Below are 23458 nucleotides of genomic sequence, written 5' to 3'. Positions count from 1 at the left end.
TGCACTGGAACGCCTTACCTAGGGAATGACCAAGTGGGAAAGAAGCAGCAGTGGCACAGGCCAAAGTGCTATGCTAGCCCGTTGGAACAACTTGCATCATGGTTTTTTCAGCCCACATAAGTTAGAACAACCTTCAGATTGCTGTAACTTACATCAGGGCCAAACACCAGTCTCTGGCTGTTCACAGACTTGGGAGAGCACAAATGCTGCTTAATACCTGACCCCTTTTCCTCGGGCTTGTGCCAAGCGCAGATCAGGGATCTGAACAATATTCCTGGTATACATTTAGGTCTCCTTTTCATTTCTAATACCAACTCTTATTCTAGTTGTCATATCCATGCCTACATCCGATATACACTTATGGTTATGCTGTAGTCGGTTTACTTTATTTTTGAACATTTTCAGCAACAAAAGAAACGTGGGGAACAATTAGGTACTATGTTTGTATATTACTCACATCTGTTTGTGAACCATTAAACATGTTCTACTAAAACACTTGCCCACAAGGTTTCTCTGGGGGAAGGGAAGAACAAAAGTATTCCTCAGTATGGCGACATATTACTCATTTTGTTACGGACTTTGAAGCATGGTGCAAGCCAACAGAAACTGCCGATGTTGATCTACCCAATATTTATGGTTATATTATGGTGTCATAATCAAATCTGGGTCATTAAAGACACTATGGTTATTAAAACTGCTATAAAAATGTGATAAAAAGCCTTACCTTTTGGATAATCTTCCAATAAGAGGTTGAAGTGACCTAACTGACAAAAGAAATCAGACTCGACCTTTCCTTCAGCTTTCAATATCAGAGATTCATAGCAGCGAACAGCCTGTAAAAGAGAAGTACAGATATTTTCACAATGCTGTATTGTACTGAACAAAGCACATTTTATAAATGCATCTTCTTTCTAATACAAATATAAACCTTTTACCAAACCTAATGTTATTGTGCAAAACTAAACACTCTGCAGTTTTCTGCAACAACCAGAGCTCTTTCAGAATTATGTCATCCTTGGTTTTAAAGCAAGAAAAAGAGGGAGAGCACATACTGAAAAAGTGTCAGATTCAAACACAAATATCTAGCGATACTAATATCTGTAATACAGAAAAAACAAAATCTTTTTTTCTTTACTTGTGAACTTGACACACACTTCATTTCCTTAAGGCAAAACAAATTGATACAGTACATCAGGGGATTGATTTAAATTGAAGTGATATAAATCACTGAATGTAATTATGATTTAAATCAGCAAGTAGGAAACTGATTAAAATCATCAATTTTAATCTTGTTTTGCATTTGTGCTTTAGTTATTTTCCCAAAGAACATTTGAGTCTGGTTGGCTGCTGTCATTTGATACTTTTTTGGTAACCAGGGAGGATACACTATCTATACATACTTAAATAATTATATTACACAACATATAACTACTCTAATTCTTAATTTACCATTTCTTATTTACTAGATCATTTTTTTTCCTCATAATCTGTGTCAAGATGAATTTTTATGGAATGGGAATTAAAATGCTTTAATATAAAAAAGCATTTAAAATTGTTTGAACATGAAGATCATGTCTACACTACCACTTATGTCAGCAAAACTTATGTCACTCAGAGATGTGAAAAGAACACCCCCTCCCCACCCCCAAGTGACATAAATTTCACTGGCATAAATGGTAGCGTGCACAGCATTATATCAGCGGGGGAACTCCTCCTGCCAACATAGCTACCGGCACTTTTTGAGGTGGTATTATCATGTCGACAGGAGAGCTCTCTCCTGTCGGCATAGAGCGGCTATATGGGTGATCTTACAGCAGTGCAGCTGCATTGGTACAGCTGTGCTGCTGTAAATTCGCTACCATAGACATGCCTTAGTTTAGCAAAACATTGAGGAGTCCGGTGGCGCCTTAAAGGCCTGGCTTTTCAACTCCTAGTCAATTTCTAAACTTGGAATGGGACCTGAAAGTAGTCTTTCACATTCCAGATGAGTGACCCAGCCACCAGGCTCTCTGGCTATTCTAGGGGGTGGTGGTCCGTTTCTCTTGTTCTATGGAGAAAAAAGTTCATAAGGTCTAGTTTTTGTTTCAGTGCAGAACAAAAACAAAAATAATGAAAGCTCAAATTTTTTTGTAAAATGGAATTCTTGTATTCTAGCCAGGTCTCGGCAAAACATAATTAACATTTTCTGATACAGAGCAGGTAAAATACAATTTGGTTTTCTACTACTCACATCACAGCTTGCGACATGGATAAACTCCAAACAAGAATTTGGTGACCCATAAAATCTTTTGGGCAAGTAATCAGATGAGGAAGACAACTTTGCAAAGATGACCAAAGACTAAGAGAAAATCTCAATTTCTGGAGAACACTGACACAGCAGGATCCCTCTAACCAGGCATGAGCCCGACTTCCCTGAACTATTCAAGGTTATAAATCAGACATGCTTAAACAGTTTAGCATCTGGGACCCTACAGTGATTCCATCAAATTTTATCAAACCACACTTAGGAGAAAACATACCTTGTGGTTAGAGTACAAGGGTGGGAGTTGGGACACCTGGGTCTGTTTTTGGCTATTTCACACACATCTTGTATGACCTTCAGTAAGTCAGATTTTCACTATGTCTTTGTCTCCAACCCCTCAGCCAGCAATATTTAGGATGTTTACCTACATTCACAGGGATATCATGTGACATAATTCATTTTAACTTCTAAAGCTCTTCTTGGAAATTCAGATTGGAGGCAACAGAGGAATAAAAAGCAAAAGTGTTTTCCTTGCTTTCCATTCTCAAGGGAGAATAGGAAACACCAAGATAATCTCTTTTTCCTTCCGGAAAATTAAGTCTGCACAACTTTTTTTTTTTTTTTTTTTAAACCCAGTATACCTAGTCCTCACACACACAAATATGGATACTCTAGTACAGATTTTGGTTCAAAAACCATCTCTTCTTCCCACCAAACACCTTTGAAGACATCCCTGGAAAGGAGTCAATACTTTTCCACTTCGAGCCGGGGAGGGCAAACTACAGCCCGCAGGCTGGATACAGCCCGTCAGGGCTTTCAATCTGGCCCATGGAATGGCCAGCCCCATGGCGCAGCGAGACGAAGGCAGGCTCCCTACCTGCCCTGGCACCAGGCCGCTCCCAGAAGCGGCCAGCACCACATTGCTGCGACCCTTGTGGGACAGCAGAGGTCTCCGTGCACCACCCTCATCTGCAGGCACTGCCCCCCTAGCTCCCACTGGCTGGGAATGGGAAACCGTGGCCAATGGGAGCTTCGAGGGTGGTACTCACAGGCAAGGTCCACACGCTGAGGAGCCGCCTGCCCTATCGCACCCCCAGGAGCCACTGCCAGACATGCTGGCCACTTCCGGTAGCTGCACGGGGCCAGGGAGCCTACCTTAGTCCCGCTCAGCACTGCTGCCACCCCGGAGCTGCTCAAAGTCAGCGGCACCAGGCCACAGCTTGCACCCCCACCCCTTGCCCTGAGCCCCTCCCTGCATACCGCACCTCTCCTACACCCCCACCCCTTACCCTGAGCCCCTTCCCGCACACCATGCCCCACACACACACACACCCTGCACTCCCACACCCCAACCCCCTGCCCCAGCCCTACATTCATGCCTCTGTGTACAATTTCCCCACCCAGATGTGGCCCTCGGGACAAAAAGTTTGCCCACCCATGCCTCAGAGGAAGAAGCAAGTCTTCCCCTAGAAGCGAGAGATTAAAAAGCATTTTGAAAAAAGGAGGTCACACCAACATGGATTTTCTTGGGTGGGAATCTCAAGGAATCAGACCCAAAAGGATTTGTAACTACATAGATCGACAGCCACTGGGATACATCAAGTGTAAAAACTTCTCTGTACTCCTGAGGGAATTTTGCACCAAAAAATTAAAAATTCCGCACACAATACTTTAAAATTCAGCAAAATTCTGAATATTTTGTCAAAATAATACAATCTAATCACACCAGTTTCAATTATTGTGGTAATTTATTTCAAAATACCTGTCAGCATGTATGTAACAATGCAGACAACAAAAGACATGGAGGAATTTTTTTTTTGACAAATACATTCCTTAGTAGGAATACTAATACAGAACTTGGAGTAATAATTCATTTAAACTATAATACAGAAATGTATTTCCTGCACCCCTCAGAAGCGTTGCAAAGGCTTGGGGGAGTCAGGTATAATGGAGTGGCTGAGGGAGAGGAAAGTAATTGCTAAAAAGGAGCCTGGGAATCAGGCTCATGCCAGGTTTGACATTACTCCACATTGTCTGGGTTTGTGGTATGCCCAATATTTATACAAATCTTATGTCCCCACCGTGAATACCATTTTCAGGTCTGATCAATCCACCTCAAAAACAATACAGCAAAAGTGGAAGGGGTTCACAGACAGGTAACAAGAACCAGAAAATGGAAAACCTTCCATATGATTGAAAATGGGTACTGTCCACGACATTTTCGCTGCTGCTTTGGATATTCCTTTGAGATATGAAATATTCTATTTCACCTTGGGAAATAAAGGCAGAATAAGTCCTCAATGTTTTATCCTTATGTTGAGTACAATATTGTGGTTACGTAGATAGCGTTGAGTTCGGACAACCTAGATCAGTGGTGGGCAACCTGCGGCTCGCACACAGCCCGTCAGGGTAATCCTCTGGCGGGCGGGCAGTGAGACAGTTTGTTTACATTGACCGTCCGCAGGCTCGACCACCTGCAACTCCCAGTGGCTGTGGTTCACCAATCCCGGCCAAGGGGAGCTGCAGGAAGCGGACCGCCAATGTAAACAAACTGTCTCACAGCCCGCCAACAGAATACCCTGATGGGCCCCATGCAGCCCGCAGGTTGCCCACCACTGACCTACATACTGAAGAAATGGCCACAAGTTACGAGAGAAGCAGAAGGACAGCAACAGCCACCTGTGGAGTACAGTTCCCCAAGAGGCATGTCCAAACCTGCGTTGGAAACTACCACAGCCAGTTACCTCAGTATCAAAAAAGGGATTTCTAAAAGTCAGAGCCTGCACAAGACTAAACAATAGAGCCCAGCAAAACACTAAGATGTCAATAAGCCAAACAGCTGAAGTAAAAACAAACATCCTTTTGTTTTTTATTTCAGTTTCTGCTCTGCACAGGAAGAGTTTGGGTAAGTCTGCCTGAAGCTGAAAACTCAGGAAAAAAATGGTTGACATCTTCTGACCTAAGACCTTCCCTCTGCCCCCAGTCCCATTCCACCTGCATCCAGAACCTCCCAACGAGCCTCTGTGCACCCCGATCCGCCCTCCCCTCACCTGGACCCCCCACCGTGCCACCCGCATTGCCCCACACAGAACCCTCTCACCCCACACCTGGATTGCCCCACGCTAAGCCCCTCCATACTTGGATCCTGCTAGGCTGAACCTACTTGCCCCACACCTGGATTGGGATGGGAGGGCAGGACTGGGTGTGCGTGCAAGATTCTGTCCCTCTCGCTCACTGTGGAGGTATATAAATAGTAAGGCATCTATTTGTCAAAAAACATTTCCTTAATCTTTTTTGTTGTCTGTACTGTTACAGACACTTGCTGACAAGTATTTTGAAATAAACTACCAAAAATAATTGAAAATGGTGTGACTATATTATGTTATTTTGACAAATAAAATATGCAGAATTTTAAAATGTGTGCAGAATTCTTAATTTTTTGGTGCAGAAGTCCTTCAGGAGTAACCTAGGAGTGGAGAACCTCTAGGGACACTACTCAAAGAGCCCAGTTACTGTACAATAAACGTGGTTCTTAGTTGTTTTTTCTACCTGTATTCAACTGTAGATGCAAATGTGCCCCATACACATGAGAACAGATTGTTTTGGTCAGTAGTATTCGTTGGGACCATGCATGCATCCTGTATGTCCTTGTGCCCCCATCACATAGGCCATTAAGTGGCAGAGCAGGCCCAATCTCCATTCAGGTCCTTCGTCAATACAGAATCCTATGTAAAAGACTCTCCAGTGGCAGGGAAAGGAAGGCTAGGTTGCAGGATCCACATGGACCAAATATCTTCCATATCTAAGAGCCACAGTTACTGTGATTGTTCTCTGAGTGCTTGTCATGTGGATTCCACTGTAGATGCATGGCTAACTGGTAATTCTCTAAAGAGGTGGGCGTCAGGAGTCCGCCTTAAAAACTGTAGCACTGCTCAGCTAAACCAAGCACCATATCTCATGGCTAAAACTAGAAGCGCCAAGCGGCTGCCTTGTAAGTTTCTGATATAGGGACACTACAAAAACATGAGATGATTTTTGGAATGGCTTTGTTCTGTGGGCATGGGAAACTCCAGCTGTGAGCCCCATGCAGGCTCCAACACTGCCCCACTTAAATCAGTGCAAGCGCTCCAGGTGAGGACGCACATCCACTGGCAGAAGGAGGGTCATGGGGCCATGAAAAACCACAGTAATTACCATGGTAGCTGTATGCTGACCCAACGTACATCGACTTAATTGTCTTATACAATGTTGTTGTATAAGACAAGGCCTGAAAGTAACCTAGACTTCATGAAACACTGTATATGATGGTCCTGCTATTAACTCTTGAATCTCTCTCACCTTTCAAGCAGAGGCAATATCCATCAAAAGTAGAGCAGCAAACCAATCTAGGGAGGGAATTTCAGAAGATCAGCTGACCATCCTGAACCTGAAGTGATGACCTAATCTGTTGAGTTGCCTGAGGTCTAGAACAGGATGCATCCTGCTTTCTTCTTTGGGACAAGAAAGTGATAGGAATAAAACCTTCATCCCAGAACTCAAGAGGAAACTTCTCCAATGCACCTAGTTGTAGAAGGGAGTCCCCACCTTTTGCTTTAGCAGTATCTCATGAGATGGGTCCCTGAAGGAAGACTGGGTTGAAGGGCAAAGGACTGAAACTGGACTGAATAGACCTTATGGACTACTTCTTGGACTCAGCAGTCCATAGTCATTCCAAGTCCAAAATGAAAGGAAAGCACCTGCCAAATGGTGAGGGAAAGTGTATAAATCCTTGTAGATCAGTCCAGGACTTCTGACCATGGAGTCAAACTTGTTTTCTTGAACCAGGTGTTGCATGAATTGTACAATTCTGATACAAAGGTCTCTTCTAGGGAGGATCCAAGGCCTTTTGCTGTTAAGAAAATTAGGAGGTTGGTCTTCAGAGTAAATCTGAAGCTTAACTTGCCTCCTCTTACGGACTGAAGTGTAGAGACCTTGGAACCAAAGTGCATCTCTAAAAACCTCTTTCAAAGAGTGGAATGCTTCATCATTCTTGCAGCTAAACAGCTTCACTGATCTTCAAAAGGCAGATCTTCAACTTAACTTTTTAGTAGAGGACTCCAAGCTGGGAGCAGTTGCTAACATTTTGGAGGACAGGATTAGAATTCAAAACAACCCTGACAAACTGGACAATTGGTCTGAAAACAACAAGATGAAATTCAATAAAGACAAGGGGGGGAAAAAAATCAAATGTACAACTACAAAATAAGGAATAACCAACTGACTAGGCATTAGCACAGAACAGTATCTGAGGGTTGTAATAGATTGCACATTGCATACAATTCAACAATGTGATGCAGTTGCAAAAACGGCTAATATACTGGGGTACATTAAAAAAAGCGGAAGGAACCATGAACAACACCATTCTACCCTCCCCAAATCTCACCCTCCTGGCAACCCACACTTTTCCCCTAATGTTCACCTAACACATGGCATTCAACCACCATAACTGCTTCTCCAACTGATGCCAATCCCTCTGGAGAAGCTGGTGACTGGCCACAGGTAGTGGTGGCAGTTGGGGAAGACACAAAAATCCTAAAGTGATCTTCACTTACCCTGTTCACATTTCTGAAGTTTTCCTCACAATCACAAGGGCAATTGAGACTGAGACATCAATACCACATCAAATATATACAACATGGAACACTGATACAGATGTCATTTGTCAGGAATCAAATCAAAAATCATATAAAAATTGAATACTATACTTTAGATGCTGCTAAAATTTGAGAGTGTGTTAAAATCAAAAGTCAGGATTTTTGTTTTCTTTTGGGGGTGGTGGGTTTTTTTTTGCTTTGCAAAATAACAGATTTCCTTGCAATTTCCCAGAAAATTAATTCTGTATTCAAACAATAAAGACTATAAGTTATGGGCCAGTCATGGCCTGTCCTGCACAAGGGAGCAAAACAGACATGAGGTTTATTCTCTTGCACCAGTGTACCATACTACCAATTCCTGCAGACAGGGGAAATGATGATCCATAAAGCAAGTACGTCCTCCCTTACGCATATGGGCAAGACGACATGGAGCTTCCACTCCAACTCCCTGGTCACTAAACACCCAGAAGTATAATTAATTACACTGGCATGTTGGGGAGCATGCACTTGCAACACATATACTGCTGTTGCAGTTTGCCCTCAGACCAGAAAGGAGATCTGATTCTCCCTCATGGGCTGCTCCAACGGCAACCCTACACATATTTCCCTTTGCCATGAGCTATAATCACAGACTGACAATCTAGCCCTTTGTGAGGATACACAAATTTCACCCCTGCTTGAAGTTCAAAACTGAATGCAATCTTAGCTACCATGCCTCTATGACAAGATACAGAAACACATCTTTAGTGATTTAATACACATCTTTAACCACAAGTACATTCAGAGCAGACAAGGCTCTGTTGCTCAAAAACTGTATCTGAGGAACACAGCAACAATTCAGATTTGTAATGCACAGGAAAATCAGATGTACTGATGAGATAGTAGTCTTGTAGCCTTTCACACCTCTAAACAAGGTCCTCCTCACTGGACACTCAGAGTGCTGTGAAGAGATCCAGACATTAAATCCCAGCATGCTTTAAGTGTTTAGAGTCTGAACAGCATCCAGAGACCACCACTGTCACTGGATCCCTTGGCATACTGCTCCGTCTAGCATCCCTCCTGAGAGCTGCGACCAAGCAGCCCACTCTCCTGTACCTGGAATCAGCCGTGATTCCTCAGACCCCCCTCATAGCTTAAACACATCATCCCACAGAACTCTTAACATGAGGATGTTCTGAGTCCACAGTTCACCTACATAAGGGGCAGTGGTATATGGAGCATCATGCATGCACTTTGCATAGGATTCTAACACCATTGTCCTTTCCATTGCACAAGAAATCCAGAGAGTACAGATGATATAGAAAATAAAAACATCCTTAACACAACTTCTCACTCTAGCTGACCTTCCCTAGTGAATTCTTGGGGGGGGGGGAGAGGGGGAGAAGAGAAGAGATGCTTAAATTCAGAGTGAGAGGGTCCCCCCACCTCAGACTCCTGCAACAGCTTTCCTTTGCTTGAGCTGATGAAAATGACCAAACACCCCAAATAGACCAGCTCTTGCACTTTTATAACCTTCTAGCCCCAGACCCTTCCTAGGGGGAATTTGTTGCCAGGCACCCTCTCCCCTCACAAATCAGTTCCCAGTGGGAGTCAGTCTACTATAGGATGTTCCTATTTAAACAGAAGACCATCGTGATTTAAATAACTCTCTACTGTCAGTTCTCTTTCACTGCCCTTGGAATTTCAGTTCAACATGGAGGTAAAAACCACAGAGAAGACAAAACTGCATCTTCAAAATGGAGTTAGCAGCTTGGTAAAACTGAAGAGAGTCCATAATCTCACATGGAATTCACCAACTGTACAGATTTCCCAAATTCTCATGCAGATTCTCCCGCCCCGCCCACCCATGTCATACACCCAGCAGAACAAGCCTAAAAGTCTTAAACGAGGCGCTTGAATTGCCGATTTATCTGCCTATAAAATGGGATCATTTTTAATCTGTCCAACAAAATAGGATTTGGAGGATAATGTAGCCCCTATCTAAGACTGCCAAACACCACAAGAAAAGCATTAAATTTCCTCCACAGATTAAAATGGTTTACATAAAACCCTGTTTTTCACGCCACTTCCTGAAAATGAAAATATATTTAAGTAGTCGCAAGGTTTTCTGACTGAAAAAGGGAAAAATAAATTGATGGCTTTAGGTGGAGCTCTGTATTAAATTGAGCACAATCCTGGGCTGGTATGCAGATCATCCTAGCGAAAGAGGAAATTTCAGATTATCGTGTAGATAAAATGCTTGGATTCAGGCTGAGCTGTCTCCTGCCTTGATTGCAGAGAGGAATTTTGAGGGAACAAGCAGTAGCTCTTCCCTGGTTGAGTTTAGGCCATGGATAATGACTGATGTTCTAGAGGTACAGTAACTCCTCGCTTAACGTTGTAGTTATGGTTCTTGAAAAATGCAACTAAGCGAAACAATGTTCAGGGAATCCAATTTCCCCATAAGAATTAATGTAAATGGGGGGGGGGGGGGGGGAGAAGGTTCCAGGGAAATTTTTGTCACCAAAGATATTACATACATATACAGTATAAGCTAACAATTTTAAACAAGATAATACAGGTATAAGATTTAAACAATTTAATACTATACTCCACAATGATGATTGTGAAGCTTGATTGAGGTAGTGGAGTCAGAGGGTAGATCGTCCGGCTGCTCCTCTTACTGTTCTTTCCAAAGTGCCAGGGGGTACTTAACCCCCCGGCTCTGGCCCAGGCCTAGGCCTGTCCCCACCCCACCCCTTCCCTCAAGGCCCCACCCGGCCTCTTCCCGCCCCTGCTCCACCCAAGCAACCGCATCCTCACTCCTCCCCCCCAGAGCCACATGAACACAGCAAAACAGCTGACTGCTGTGGGTGGGAGGAAGAATGGAGGGAGGCACTGATCTTTGGGGCCTGCTGGTGGGCAGAAGGTGCTGGGGGGGGGGTGGAGGGGAACTGATGCGGTGCTGCCGGACAAACCTGGTTCCAAGCCCCCACCTGCTAGCTCCAACGGGCTACTCTTCCAGAGAATCCAGCAAGTAGTGGACAAAGTACTGTACTAGCAGGTGGCAGCCAAACGTGATAAGCAAACTTTGCACAACTTTAAACGAGTATATTCTCTAATAGATCAGGAACGTAAGAACGAAACAACATTAACCAGGACAACGTTAAGTGAGGAGTTACTGTATTGCATGCAACTTTATCCCACTCTCTCCTTTGGATCCAAGTCATTCAAGGATAATAAATGCCAGTGATCAAGAACTGGACCCAGAAAAGGTGGAGATTATCAATGCTTTCAATTAAGAAGGACCAGATGCCAGCATCTCTTAAACTGAGAACAGCACAAAACGTTTTTCAAAAACCAACACTTGATGATGACAACATGGCTGTTGACCAGTATCCAATTTGTAATTAAGTTCATAACGAGAGCGGTCACAAAACAACTTGAGTGTCTAGTTGCCTCAGATCTCCTTGATACTTTTCAATCTGGTTACAGACCTGAACATGGAATTGAAATTGCACCAGTTGCATTGGTAGACAATCTCCTCCTAGCAATGGATGAAGATCGGGGTCCATGCAGATACCGTTAAATCTGTCAGCAACCTTCAGGATTGCTGATCACAAGATTTTGTTACCTCACCTGCACCCCTCAGCAATAGTGGACAGTAAACTGCTCTTGGGTGGCTCCGTTCTTTCCTGGCAAAATGTTCCCAGAAAGCTCTCTCTTCCCTTAGGGCACTATCATGTGGACTTTTCTATCCTGAAGAGGAGACAATGTGTATATAGGGCTTTTAGGAGAGTGAGAGGATATGGACTTTGGTATTTTTAATATGCTGATGACATTCAGCTCAATATCCCTGTCTCCCCCGATCCAGCCAGGGCTGTTGATAGTCTTGCCCAAGTATCTGAGGGAGATTGCGTTTCAGACAGCTAGCTCTCATCTATGCCCCAATTTGAGTAAGATCAAGATCATGCCAGTAGATGAGGGGTAAGGCTGATATCTCCCCACAGAGGGTATATTTCTACCATGTTACCTGTGTTCACAATATAGGACTATATTCAATCTCCAACTGCTGCTGGAGGATCGTATGGCAGCTGTGCCCAGGAATGCCTGCTACCACCTGCACCCGGTCTAGAGACCACGACCATTTCTTTCAGATGGGCATGGATCATGGTAGTGAGGTGCCTTTGCCACATTTCAAGACTGGATTATTGCAATGTATTCTAAATGAGGTTATATTCTAGATTAACTGAGAAATGTAAACTGATGCACAATGCAGCTGTCTTTCAAGCTGTGTTTCTCCTTGGCAGCATGTCATTGGTGCTCTATGATCGGTACCAATTTTGATCTATAAAGTCACAAATGGGTTGGTGACCTTGTCACTTGAAAAGCCACCTCTCAGAGTCATACTGCCACAATTGCAATCAGCAAAAGTATTCAGGCTGGTTTTCTCTTGATTCAGTGGGTTAGGGGTTGGCAGTAGAGCATCCTTTGTGATGTACCCTCAACTCTGAAAGGGGCTTTTTCAGCTTGGGAAAGCTTAAGTCTACTGACCTGCAGAGGCTACTACACGGGAAATCTATTCACGTGGGCTGCTGCAGAGGGCCTCGGTGAAATCAGATGTATGGGGGAGATGGGAATTTAGTGTTCAACGGGTGATCCTATTTTGATTTTGTAATTTATGCTGGGGCACCTAGCACCTTGGATAGGTGCATCTTTTTTGTATAAAAAAACTAAAATTCAAGACAAGGTTCTACAAATAAAACAGAAGCAACAACGTTCATTTAACGTTCCTCTGAAGATGAAGTAATGAGAAAAAAATATCTAGAGTCAGAACAGAGAACATGGACTGTTTGAAAGTGTCTTTAATGAAATCTCTGGGTCCCTGGTTACCTTATGAGTAGACAACTATGAGCCATAATTACAAATGGAGAGATATCAGACTGTAGCAACCAGGGCAGGGTGAAGACCACAGTGCAATTTAAACCTTAGTAATTCCTTCACTGACCTTTTGAAAAATCCTTCTACAGAGAATTACAGGGTAAATTCCATGGAGAAAGAGGTATAATGTTTATTAGCCAGGAGCCTATGGAGACTAATGTCCAAATGGCTCAACAAAACCAAGAGCTTCTTCACACAAACAGTTTGCGGCAAGCTGGCGTGTGAAACTGCCTCACACTACCCTGCCACAGACTAATGGTCTGGGTACACCCTGCAGACACATTAGCAGTTCCTTAATGTATTTTGATCTACTCCTCTTTGAAACAGGACAAGATCAAAATGCATAAACAAACTGTTAATGCATTTCAGCAGAGTCAACCACGACAGTCCATGGCAGGCTAGTACAGGGTAGATTCATCAGGATTCCTTTTCTCCTCTCCAATTACTTCAGCTTTCGGTCTTTCATAAGCTCTCTCTTGCTGGGACCTGTCTACATGAACTATTAGTTTGTGACAACTGGGGGTGTGAATCGGGTTCATTGTATTTTAAGGTCTCATGAATCCAGAGAAATTGTGAAGGGTCATATCACCTTAAACTAACACAACATCCCTGATTCACCCATAATTAATCTTAATGTAGCAGGTAAAAATTATGTCCCTAATAGAAAGTTTTAAAACTCAAATCTGTGATTTTTCAGTTCAGTTACAAACTTGATAATCTGGGCATATGTTAATACAGTTCCCTTGAGAAATAATCATTGTAACTTTAAGCAAAGCAATAATAAAATACTAACAAGTCCCTGCCCCTCAGAACACAAAAAATAACTAAAATGTACAACAGTTCAGGTTCTCTCTGGTATACTCTTACAACCTTTAACTACTAAAATAACTAAGTTTCTAGCTCAAGATTTTCTAAAACACTTTTTAAATATGTACACAGCTTTTTAAAGAAAATACACTGCTATATAGAAAATAAAGTCTCATTCAAATTTCTAATTAGCCTCTGGGGACCATTACTTATGTATATGTTCACAAGATGTCTCCACCTTAGCAATATTTGGAACAACGCTTTTTAAAATAAATTTGTAATATAACAAGAGCAATGTCTTATTCAAATTCAACCATGGCTACATTTCTGTAACCTATTAACAGTATATGGGAGAGAGAATAAATTTAGATGACAACTCTCAGCCTACCGTGACCCCACCACATCTACCCAATCCACACTGTAAAATCAGAATCCAAGAGTGATTGCAGGACTTATTGATTCTCTCATTTGAGGAACTATTAAAAACAATTTTTCTCCACCAAAACAAGTCCCCAAAGGATAGCACAAATTTTTTAGAGTCAATCACCTCAAAATAAATACCAGTTAATTTACTTCAAATGGAGACATATTATTTATGAGTCCCCCCAAAACAATTCACTAAATCCTCAAACACACAAACCCTAGTAAGGCAAAGTAGTTATAAAAACAATTGCAGCCATTAACCATAAAACCAGATGTTGCCTCAAAATGAAGGAGTCCTGATCTTCACTACCAAACTATTAAAAAAAACACAACCCCACCACAAATACAATTAGTCACAACAAACAGCTCTTTCTACCTGGTCATGGAACAAAAATAAAATCAATCAGCCAGGCGCTGGGGGTTGTCAAGTACTCACTTCTATTCTCTAACATCCAATGGGTTGGGACTAGTCATAGGAGCCCTCTGTAGCCCAGACAGGAGCCCTGTAGTCCAGCTGACATTTCACTAGAATGGATAAAATGTTTAACTACAGCAATGTAAGCTTTAAAAAAAAAAAAAAAAAAAAAAGGCAAAGGCATCTTTGCTGCTAATGTGTTATTACTAAAAAAAACCCTATATCCGGTTTAGTTTGAAAATGTTATTGCAAGAACTGAACAATTTCAAGTCTACAATCTGCCAACGTTCTCCGGTATTTATATGCTTCATCTACTTTAACCTGCTCCAACTCTTTCTCCCCTCTGTTCTATCCAAAACATAAAAGTGAACTGTCAATTTAAATATGGTCCCAAATTTTTGTAAAAGCAAGTTAATACAAAAGATCAATAAAAATGTTTTCACAAATATCCTATGGAAAGTTGCCTTAAACATTTTCCCTCTGCAGCATATAAAAACCTGACAGTGAAAACATAAAAACAAAGAAAATGTAATTGAACCAAGTGTGCAAGATGAGAGAAGCACAACACAAGAACACAACAATAAGCAAAATGGATTTGTAAAACTAATTTTTAATAATCGAAACTTATTAGTAACAGATTAAGCCTGTTTGCAAATGCGTCCCTTTAAATATAGAAAGTTGATATAAAAGACTTTTAAAGAAATCTGAAAACCTCAAGCTATCAATTTTTAAAACATGTAAAACTAATTTCAGGTACTACCCTTCCAACTTCCACACAAATATTTATAATTTTACAATCGCATTCCTTATTTTCTAAAAGTAGTTTTCATGACCCTGTTCCTACATAAGATACTTACAAAAAGGAATAAACTGATTATAGTGCAATTTACTATGTAGAAAGTAAGCTGCATAAAGTAAAATATATTGTCTAATTTTCCCATTATACTAACCTTGTGTGTTATTATTTTTCCTATTTTCAGGAGTAATTTCTAAATTGGTGTCATGGTCACAAAAATCAGTAATTTGAAGGTTAAACTTAAAGCAATATTAAGTTGGCTATAATGTACATATGTATTTTAAGTATATTAAACATCAATAATTCTCGCAATTAATATTGCTTTGCGAGGCTTCATTTTTTGTTTTGATTTTCTGACTTGGGGAATAAAGTAGTCTACCTTAATATTACATTAACCTTTCTTTTTACATTTAGTTTACCTTTAAGAAAAATAAGTCTCACATAGGAAAAGTCGACCAGACTACTAGCCAGAGGACGAAATCTATAAACTCTAAGTATAATCATCACTGGGCAAGAAACTGACAAAAAAAAATGGGGACAGGACTGAGGAATGCATACCCTACATCCAGAACCAGCTGCTGATATTCCTACCAAAATGCTTTCTCCAGGAGTGGAGGTCCTCAACTTTCAGCACCTAGGGATTTCTAATAAATGTGAAATCCCCCATCCTGCCAATTCTGGTTCTGTTTAGGTGCTATACAAGCTACACTACTTTTGGATCATCCTCCATTAATATCTTCAATAGTTCCTTTTGCTGCAGTGCACTTTTTCCAAGCAGCAAGAAATTGCAATTTACATCATTCTTCACAAGTTTCCTACTCACCACTGTCAAATGCACTGTGTTCCAGTGTTTGAAAACTCACATTTAAAACCTCCAACCCCTTTCTAATCAATGATAGAACATTACCTTGCTGCCCAGCTACACAAAACTTTCCACCTCCTGCTATGGTCATGTACCCTACCATACCAAAATCCACGAATCCATGTATTTAAACATGCTTGATCAGACAATGAAACATATACTCTTGCTTACATTTGCCATCTGCAAACATTTATATGTGTCTAATTAGAGGCCTTGCTCTGGAAGTGAGAGGTCAGGAGGGTTTCTGCAACTAGAAAGCTGATATGACAGATTTGTATTTTATTACTCTTGGATAGGAAAGGTTTGGCAGCAGAAAACAGTGTCACATTATATGTTACATGTTAAAATAAAGCCTAGGTTTCCCCCTAGGGTTTAGCACATGCGAAAATGGTTAAAGTATATACCGCCTTGCCTACACTAGACTTTAAGAATGTTATAACATTTTTAATTTCTAACCTAGAAAGGGAATGTTGTATTTTAATACCAGTTAGCTGGTTACAGTCAACCTTGGAGGGAGCCTAGGGTTCACCTTGACCAGCTAAAACAAATTAAAATACAATCTGCCCTGTCTATGCTATATATCAATATCTATATCAATGCTATATGTCACCATACTTTAGGTTTTTTCACCTCACTGCTTATAAAATATATATATATATACACACTAATGGTGACAGGTAAAATACCTGAGGAGCGAACTGAAACTTCACATGACCAACCAAATACAAACTAGCTTTGACTACTGCAACGTTGAGTAGCTCACCAAAGCAACTTAACACATGAAAATACTTCCTCCTAAAGATGTTGAACAGAAGTTTTCATCTGACATTTCAAAATTCAGAAGCCATCTGCCAAAAATAGTGGAATGAGAAAATAAAAGTAGTAGTAGTAGTAGTATTTACAGAGAGGCCGCTGGCCCTCACTTCATTTTCTGAGACACAAATCAAAGGTTTCTTTAAGATGTCAAATTTTAAGACTATGCAAAAATTCAGAGCTCCTCTTCAAAAAATCAAAATTTTGTAATGGCCAATTTTATCTCTGTATTCTCTAACATACCAACAACAAATCTTTGTAAGAGGTATCCAGTGAAGATAATGAGTAACAGAAAAACATGAGCCAAACTTGATATTTGCGGGGATTGGAGTGGACAACTTACAAAAGGTAGGGAGCCACAGAGAACCATCAAAGCATAGCACAGAAACTGAGAACAGTGAACCCAGACCAGATCTAGTCTGGCAATAACAAATGCCTAAGATCTCTTATAACTAATGTATGTCCCTAACCATGGAATACTATGAACTGAGGGGTCTTTGTGGCTCTAGGAGATGATCAAATTATACTCTGAAGTACAAAGACTGATATCCTTTATCAATTTTATTTTAGCTAATATAACTGCAGTTACTGTTATTTTAAAATGAACTTCTAATCCTTTCTAAAAACTAAGCTACCAGCCTCAATTATCCTACAGCTGCAAATTCCATATTAAATATTCACTGTTATGCATTTATTTTGTTTCAAATTCCCGATTAGCTTTCTGCTACATTGCTAATTTAGATTACTTGCTTCTAACCTCTTCTTACTCTTCTTTGCAAAGTACATATAAACCCCAATTTTTAAAATGTCACAGGGAACACCATAAAATCAGTGTTGTAAAAAACAAAATGTTCCTATGTAAACATAATATATTGGACCAAATATAAATTTTGGAAGATAGAGAATTAGATAACATATCATTTTAAATGTATATTACGAAAAATTCCAGTGACTGCTCCATAATATATACAAGAGCATGCTTCTACGTAAACTCAGCTCCCAGACTGGAATAAATCCCTCAGAGCTGGAGCAGACTTTATAGGTCCTTAGCTCCACCCCTAATAAATGTTGGCCCATCAGTCATCCCCCCGCCATCCCCTCCACACACACATTTAAATGGGGTAACTAGTAACAATGTGACCTCCATACATCTGACTCTGTAACAGACCACCTAGTCACATTATCTTAAAGTCCTGAAGATTTCTTAATTGTAGTTGGTACTAATGTACTACTAATGGTACTCCATGTACTTATTCACTACACCAGTACTGACTTGGACTCTGAATACATTCTATGGGTGGCATACCCGAGACCGCTTATCCAGTGATGTTTTAAAAACTCCTGCACCCCAATCTGGGTCTGTGCTGGTTATGTGCTATGTATGTATCCCGTGAACCTTGTAACCGATAACTTGTAATCCCTAATAACCCAAGCCTGACCCCATTACCTTGTGTAAATTTGACTTTAAACATTAACTTTAATAAAATTTTTAATACTTGCTCTCATTGTCACAGTTTGAACAACAGTCAAATGTTTTCACTTAATGTTCAAACAGAAGTTGTAGCTTCAAGGTTAGCACACCATGAAAAGGAATACGATTAACTTAAAGAAATTCACAGTAAACAAATATTTATGTTACAGGTAACATCTTAGACACGCAAGTGATGTGGCCTGAAGCTTTAAAGAGAAGGGAGCTCACTACTCTCACCTGTTGGTGAAATGGACGAAGAGCCACACAGTTACTTAAGAACTGGAGATGGGCGGGGCTCTGCTGACAGGGAACTTTCTGCCAGCATCTGTTGGAGAGTAAGGGAAACTGACAACGGGTGAGGCCTTAATCTGTGCTTCAGTTTCCTGTGATGTTTGGGCCATTTGGGTTAAATACAAGTAAGTTTTGATTTTAAAGGAAATAATATGCAATTCATCTTGCTGGGAGAAAGATGCAAGCACTCTACACCAGTTGTGGTTGGGGTCACCCTGACCAAGATTGCAGTCAAGTACAGTTGGGTAAGGGAGCCTGTACAGGGCTATGAGTGAAAAGAAGCCGGCAGAAGGTAGGACAAGTGCCTCCCTGGTGGTGAGGAGTCTGTTAGAGGTTCTAGATACCACTGATCCCTCTCTAAGAAATGAGCAGACTATTACAAATCAATGGACATTGCAGAGAGTGGTAGCAGCTTTGAGGCAAGGGATAGTACAGAGCAGCAGCTTTGAGGTAGAGATAGGCAGTTTAGGCCAAAGCCACATAAAGAACAGCAGACTACCTAAGGAACTATGGTGTGAGCCTCCCTACTCTGCAATTTAAGCTGCAATCAAATAGTAGAGCCTCCAGAGCACCCCAGGCAGCAATGGACTGCAGGAATTCTCACCTTTCTCGAACCTAGGACAGCTAATTGTTATAGCCCTGCAAAGATACAAAAACGTGGATCCGCACCCATGATCTGCTTAGCCATCTTTTACCGATAACCACATCCACACCTGCAGCAGCAAGCCATCTCACAGGGCTAGTGACAGGGGGAGGGAGGGGAGGAAGGGGCAGGGGGTAAGGGGCAGCGCAAGGGTGGGTCTCGAGGAGGGGCATCGCATCGCATCCTGCGCCCAGGGGCTCGCAAGCAATGGCACATGGCAGCAGCAATGTGTGTTGCATCACAGTGGAGCGGAGGGGCAGGATGCTGGGGCCTTGCCCGCTCCAATCCCTTTGGCCGAGTATGGGCCCTGCTGCCCTGGAGCCGGCGGGTCAGGCCCAGGACTGGGAGCACAGCCAGTGCTGCCAGGCCGGGCCATGGTGGGGATGCTAGTGCTGCCCTAGTGGCCCAAGCTGCTGGACAGGAAGCAATGCAGCAAGCAGGTGCTGGACAGCCCCAACGCCGACCTGCCACCCAGCCCCAACCATTGCTGCCCATGCCACCAGTGAGTAGGGCTCTGTGCAGTTGTATCTGCATCCGATCCACTATCCGTGGATATGAAGTGGACATCCGCCGATTTGCAGGGCTCTACTAATTGTGTATAGGAAGCTAGGAAGGAAGGAAGTTGTCAGAAAACATACGCTACTCACAACTGTTGGAGGATGGAGTTGTATCTACTGTTAAGACATCCAGGGGGAAGGGGGGGAGGAGGAGGAGCAGGTAAGGGGCAGTGCAAGGGGGGGGCTGTCTTTCCTCATAGAAAGTTATTTTATTGTTGTTTATCCTAAATTCATTCTTTCTGTTGCCTCCCCCACACACACAAAAAAAATAAATTCTCTGTTTTAACCCCTGTACTCAGTGTTTGCAAGTGAGGAAGTATTAAGGCTTCAGAAAAAAGAAAAAAAAAAAAACAACTAGAAAATTGAACCCAGACTTTTTACTGCTGACAACACCTGCCACAAAGGCTACAGACAATATTTAATTAAATTTTAAAAAACATGCTTGACACTTGTTTCATATCACTGCAGGGGAATGTTAATTTTAAAACTGTTTTCTTTAGAATTTAAATAAGTGAAGAAACATTTTTACTGGACTAATTTTTATAAATTTTGAGCCAAAAATCGTTTTAAGTTTTGTAAAAGATTAATTTTTAAAATAGTTTTACAAATTAAGAAACAGATCAAGAATGAATATGAAAATGCAGACAGCCATTCTGAAAAAAGAAAAGGAGTACTTGTGGCATCTTAGAGACTAACCAATTTATTTGAGCATAAACTTTCGTGAGCTACAGCTCACTTCATCGGATGCATACTGTGGAAACTGCAGAAGACATTATATACACAGAGACCATGAAACAATACCTCCTCCCACCCAACTCTCCTGCTGGTAATAGCTTATCTAAAGTGATCACTCTCCTTACAATGTGTATGATAATCAAGTTGGGCCATTTCCAGCACAAATCCAGGTTCTCTCACCCTCTACCCCCCCCCCCCACACACACACACACACAAACTCACTCTCCTGCTGGTCTCCTTCCTAGTGAAATATTTAATTGCCATATTAATAAATTCTCACTTGTGAAGGGAGGAGACGAAAAATACTAGCAATATTACAAACTACTGTTTGAAACCAATTTGTTCCTACATTTTCTTGCTCCTTTCCCTTCACTGCATTTGAGTCTATGACCCACAGCTCACGTGTGATGATTGCTTCATGAAAAACAGCCACAGTTAGGTATACAAATTAAAGGACCCTGCAATCCTAGCTCTGCTCAAGTGAAAGAATACTACAAGGAGAACGGATCAATGAACCTGGGGGTGAGGTTAGGATTCTAGCTTTACACTAATCTAGGGGAGTAAGAACCTACAGAACTCCTCACCTAATTGCTATTACCCAGCCACTCCAAAAGGAAGAGCATGAATAATATTAACTACACCACCTCAGATCAACCCTCACTTAGCAACTTTCATTACGGTTCCGGGAGTGCAACCTCATACACTGCCACCTCCCACGGTCATGCAGCAAAGAGACGGCTTCCTTTTCTCCAAGACTCAACCATACTCCAGATCCCTCCATTTCAGCAACTGCTGAGTTGCAGAGAAGCATGGGAGCTGCTACTTCACCTACGGTAGCAAAATTTTGTAAGAGATTCAGTGTAAGGCAAAGGGGGGGTCTAATGGAAAAAGAGTAGTTAACCTCCAAATTACCAAAACATGAGAAACAGAAACTGCTTAGTTTTATTATGGTGATGAGGTATTTCAATTATTACAATACTTTGTCATCATTACATTGGGAACCAAAAGTGAAACCTAAATATTTAGGTTTCAGACTAGCAGCTGTGTTAGTCTGTATTCGCAAAAAGAAAAGGAGTACTAGTGGCACCTTAGAGACTAACCAATTTATTTGAACATAAGCTTTCGTGAGCTACAGATGCATCTGATGAAGTGAGCTGTAGCTCACGAAAGCTCATGCTCAAATAAATTGGTTAGTCTCTAAGGTGCCACAAGTACTCCTTTTCTTTTTACCTAAATATTTAGAAACCCTCACATTTAAAAAAATTAGTGTGTGTAGAAGGAGAGGTAACCTAAACACTGGAGCCTGACCTAATCTTGTAGTATCCATTTCTTTCCATAAACTGAATGTTAATTCACATTTTACTTTAAAGATGTATGTATTTAGTAAACAAAGGATAAAATTGCATAAATAACTGCTACATCATTTTTAAACGGTTATTTACTAACACTGAAAATGGAAAAATTGACCACATTATGCAGCTGATCCCATTCACACTGCAGGATTACACCAGGGCAGTTCATTTCCTAGTGCTTTTTCCAGTATAATTTAAAAATGGAAAAAAACATTAGCTTATAGTTAGTTAAAAACTGAGCAGGCACAGCACCAATATTTTAGAAAAGCATTTAAGAACTGTGAATTTTTGTAAAGCTCAAGCTCTAAAAAGCAGGAAATTAAAATTTAAGGTTAAATTACTTTTAAATTAAAAGAACTCCAAGTACTCTGAATTACAGCAAACTACAGATACGGTCAAACAACTAACTCTGGCCTTGTACTCCACCATACTTCTATATTGTGTTGTAATTTTTAGATATGAGAAGATACTGTATAGTTTTACAGGTGGAATTGTGTAGACTGTAGGATATATTTTAGAAAAGCTTCAAATGTAGTCTGTTAAGCACGATGCTTTATCAATACAGATTATTTTTCCCCTCAAGTAATTTTTCATGTCATGATCCTTTGATCTACGAATTTTAGATACGGTATCTCTAACACGTATATAATTGGTGACAGATAAGCCCTTTGCGAACGGTAGCAAATAGCAGCACTCAATACACTACTTTCCTTAAAAGACATCATTTCAAGGATGTGCTTTTCTATGGAGAGTATTCGGTCATAACCACAGCTATATTCTGTGCAATCAATGCATAAGTAGGAGTTCAATATTATATAGTTTTTGTGGTCATTTGAGATGAATGAGTAATTGACAGATATAAGGCTGCCTTGGTTTCTGGATCACATTATGAGCCCAGATTTAAGGTTGTCTGGGTGAACTCACCAATGATTATGTGCATTTCAGAAAGCACGGAGGAGTTATTTGTGATAAAAATCAAACCTTATAATTTGTATCACAATAGCAACTAGAGGCTACAGCCATGATCAAGGCCCCACTGTGCCACGCACAGTACATACACAGAGGAAGAAGCAGTCACTATACAGAAGAATTTATAATCTAACAGCATATGACACATAAAGGTTAAAAAAAAAGTACCCCATTTTCCAAAGTGGAAATAAGAAACAAAGATTAAGTACATTGCCCAACACAACACTGGAGATCTGAGTCCCAATCCAATGCCTGAACTGCACTATAACATGCCTTCCTTGGGCACCTCAATTTAAATTTCCTTGATTTTTAAATGGGTTACATATTTTTAAAAATTCATTTAGGATTCTTCTTTTAAAAAGATAGGTGAAGTAGTATGTTGCACGTCTGATCAGCTTTATCTGTAAGTTAACCTATAGAAACTGCTTTGTAAAAGTTAGGATTTTCTTATAAATAAAAAAAATGAAGTAGGAGAGCAGTGTTTAGCAAAGGGGGTAACAGGACATAGGGAGTAAGGGAAACTGGCAAC

At 41.0% G+C, this 23458-nt stretch overlaps 1 protein-coding gene across 4 annotated transcripts in view; it reads right to left on the bottom strand.

Moving 5' to 3' along the window:
- KDM6A (lysine demethylase 6A) overlaps positions 1-23458 on the bottom strand; it is a 278230-nt gene that overhangs the window by 237965 nt on the left and 16807 nt on the right. For all 4 annotated transcript variants that reach the window (XM_048864912.2, XM_048864944.2, XM_048864934.2 and 1 more), the window contains exon 3: positions 725-833. In XM_048864912.2, the coding sequence (XP_048720869.2) occupies positions 725-833 (109 nt within the window). The remainder of the gene's footprint in view (positions 1-724; positions 834-23458) is intronic.

The sequence above is a fragment of the Caretta caretta genome, chromosome 1 (genome assembly GCF_965140235.1).
Source record: "Caretta caretta isolate rCarCar2 chromosome 1, rCarCar1.hap1, whole genome shotgun sequence".
NCBI lineage: Eukaryota > Metazoa > Chordata > Testudines > Cheloniidae > Caretta > Caretta caretta.
Note: the sequence above shows the minus strand (reverse complement) of the source record. Positions and strands in the feature narration are given on the sequence as shown.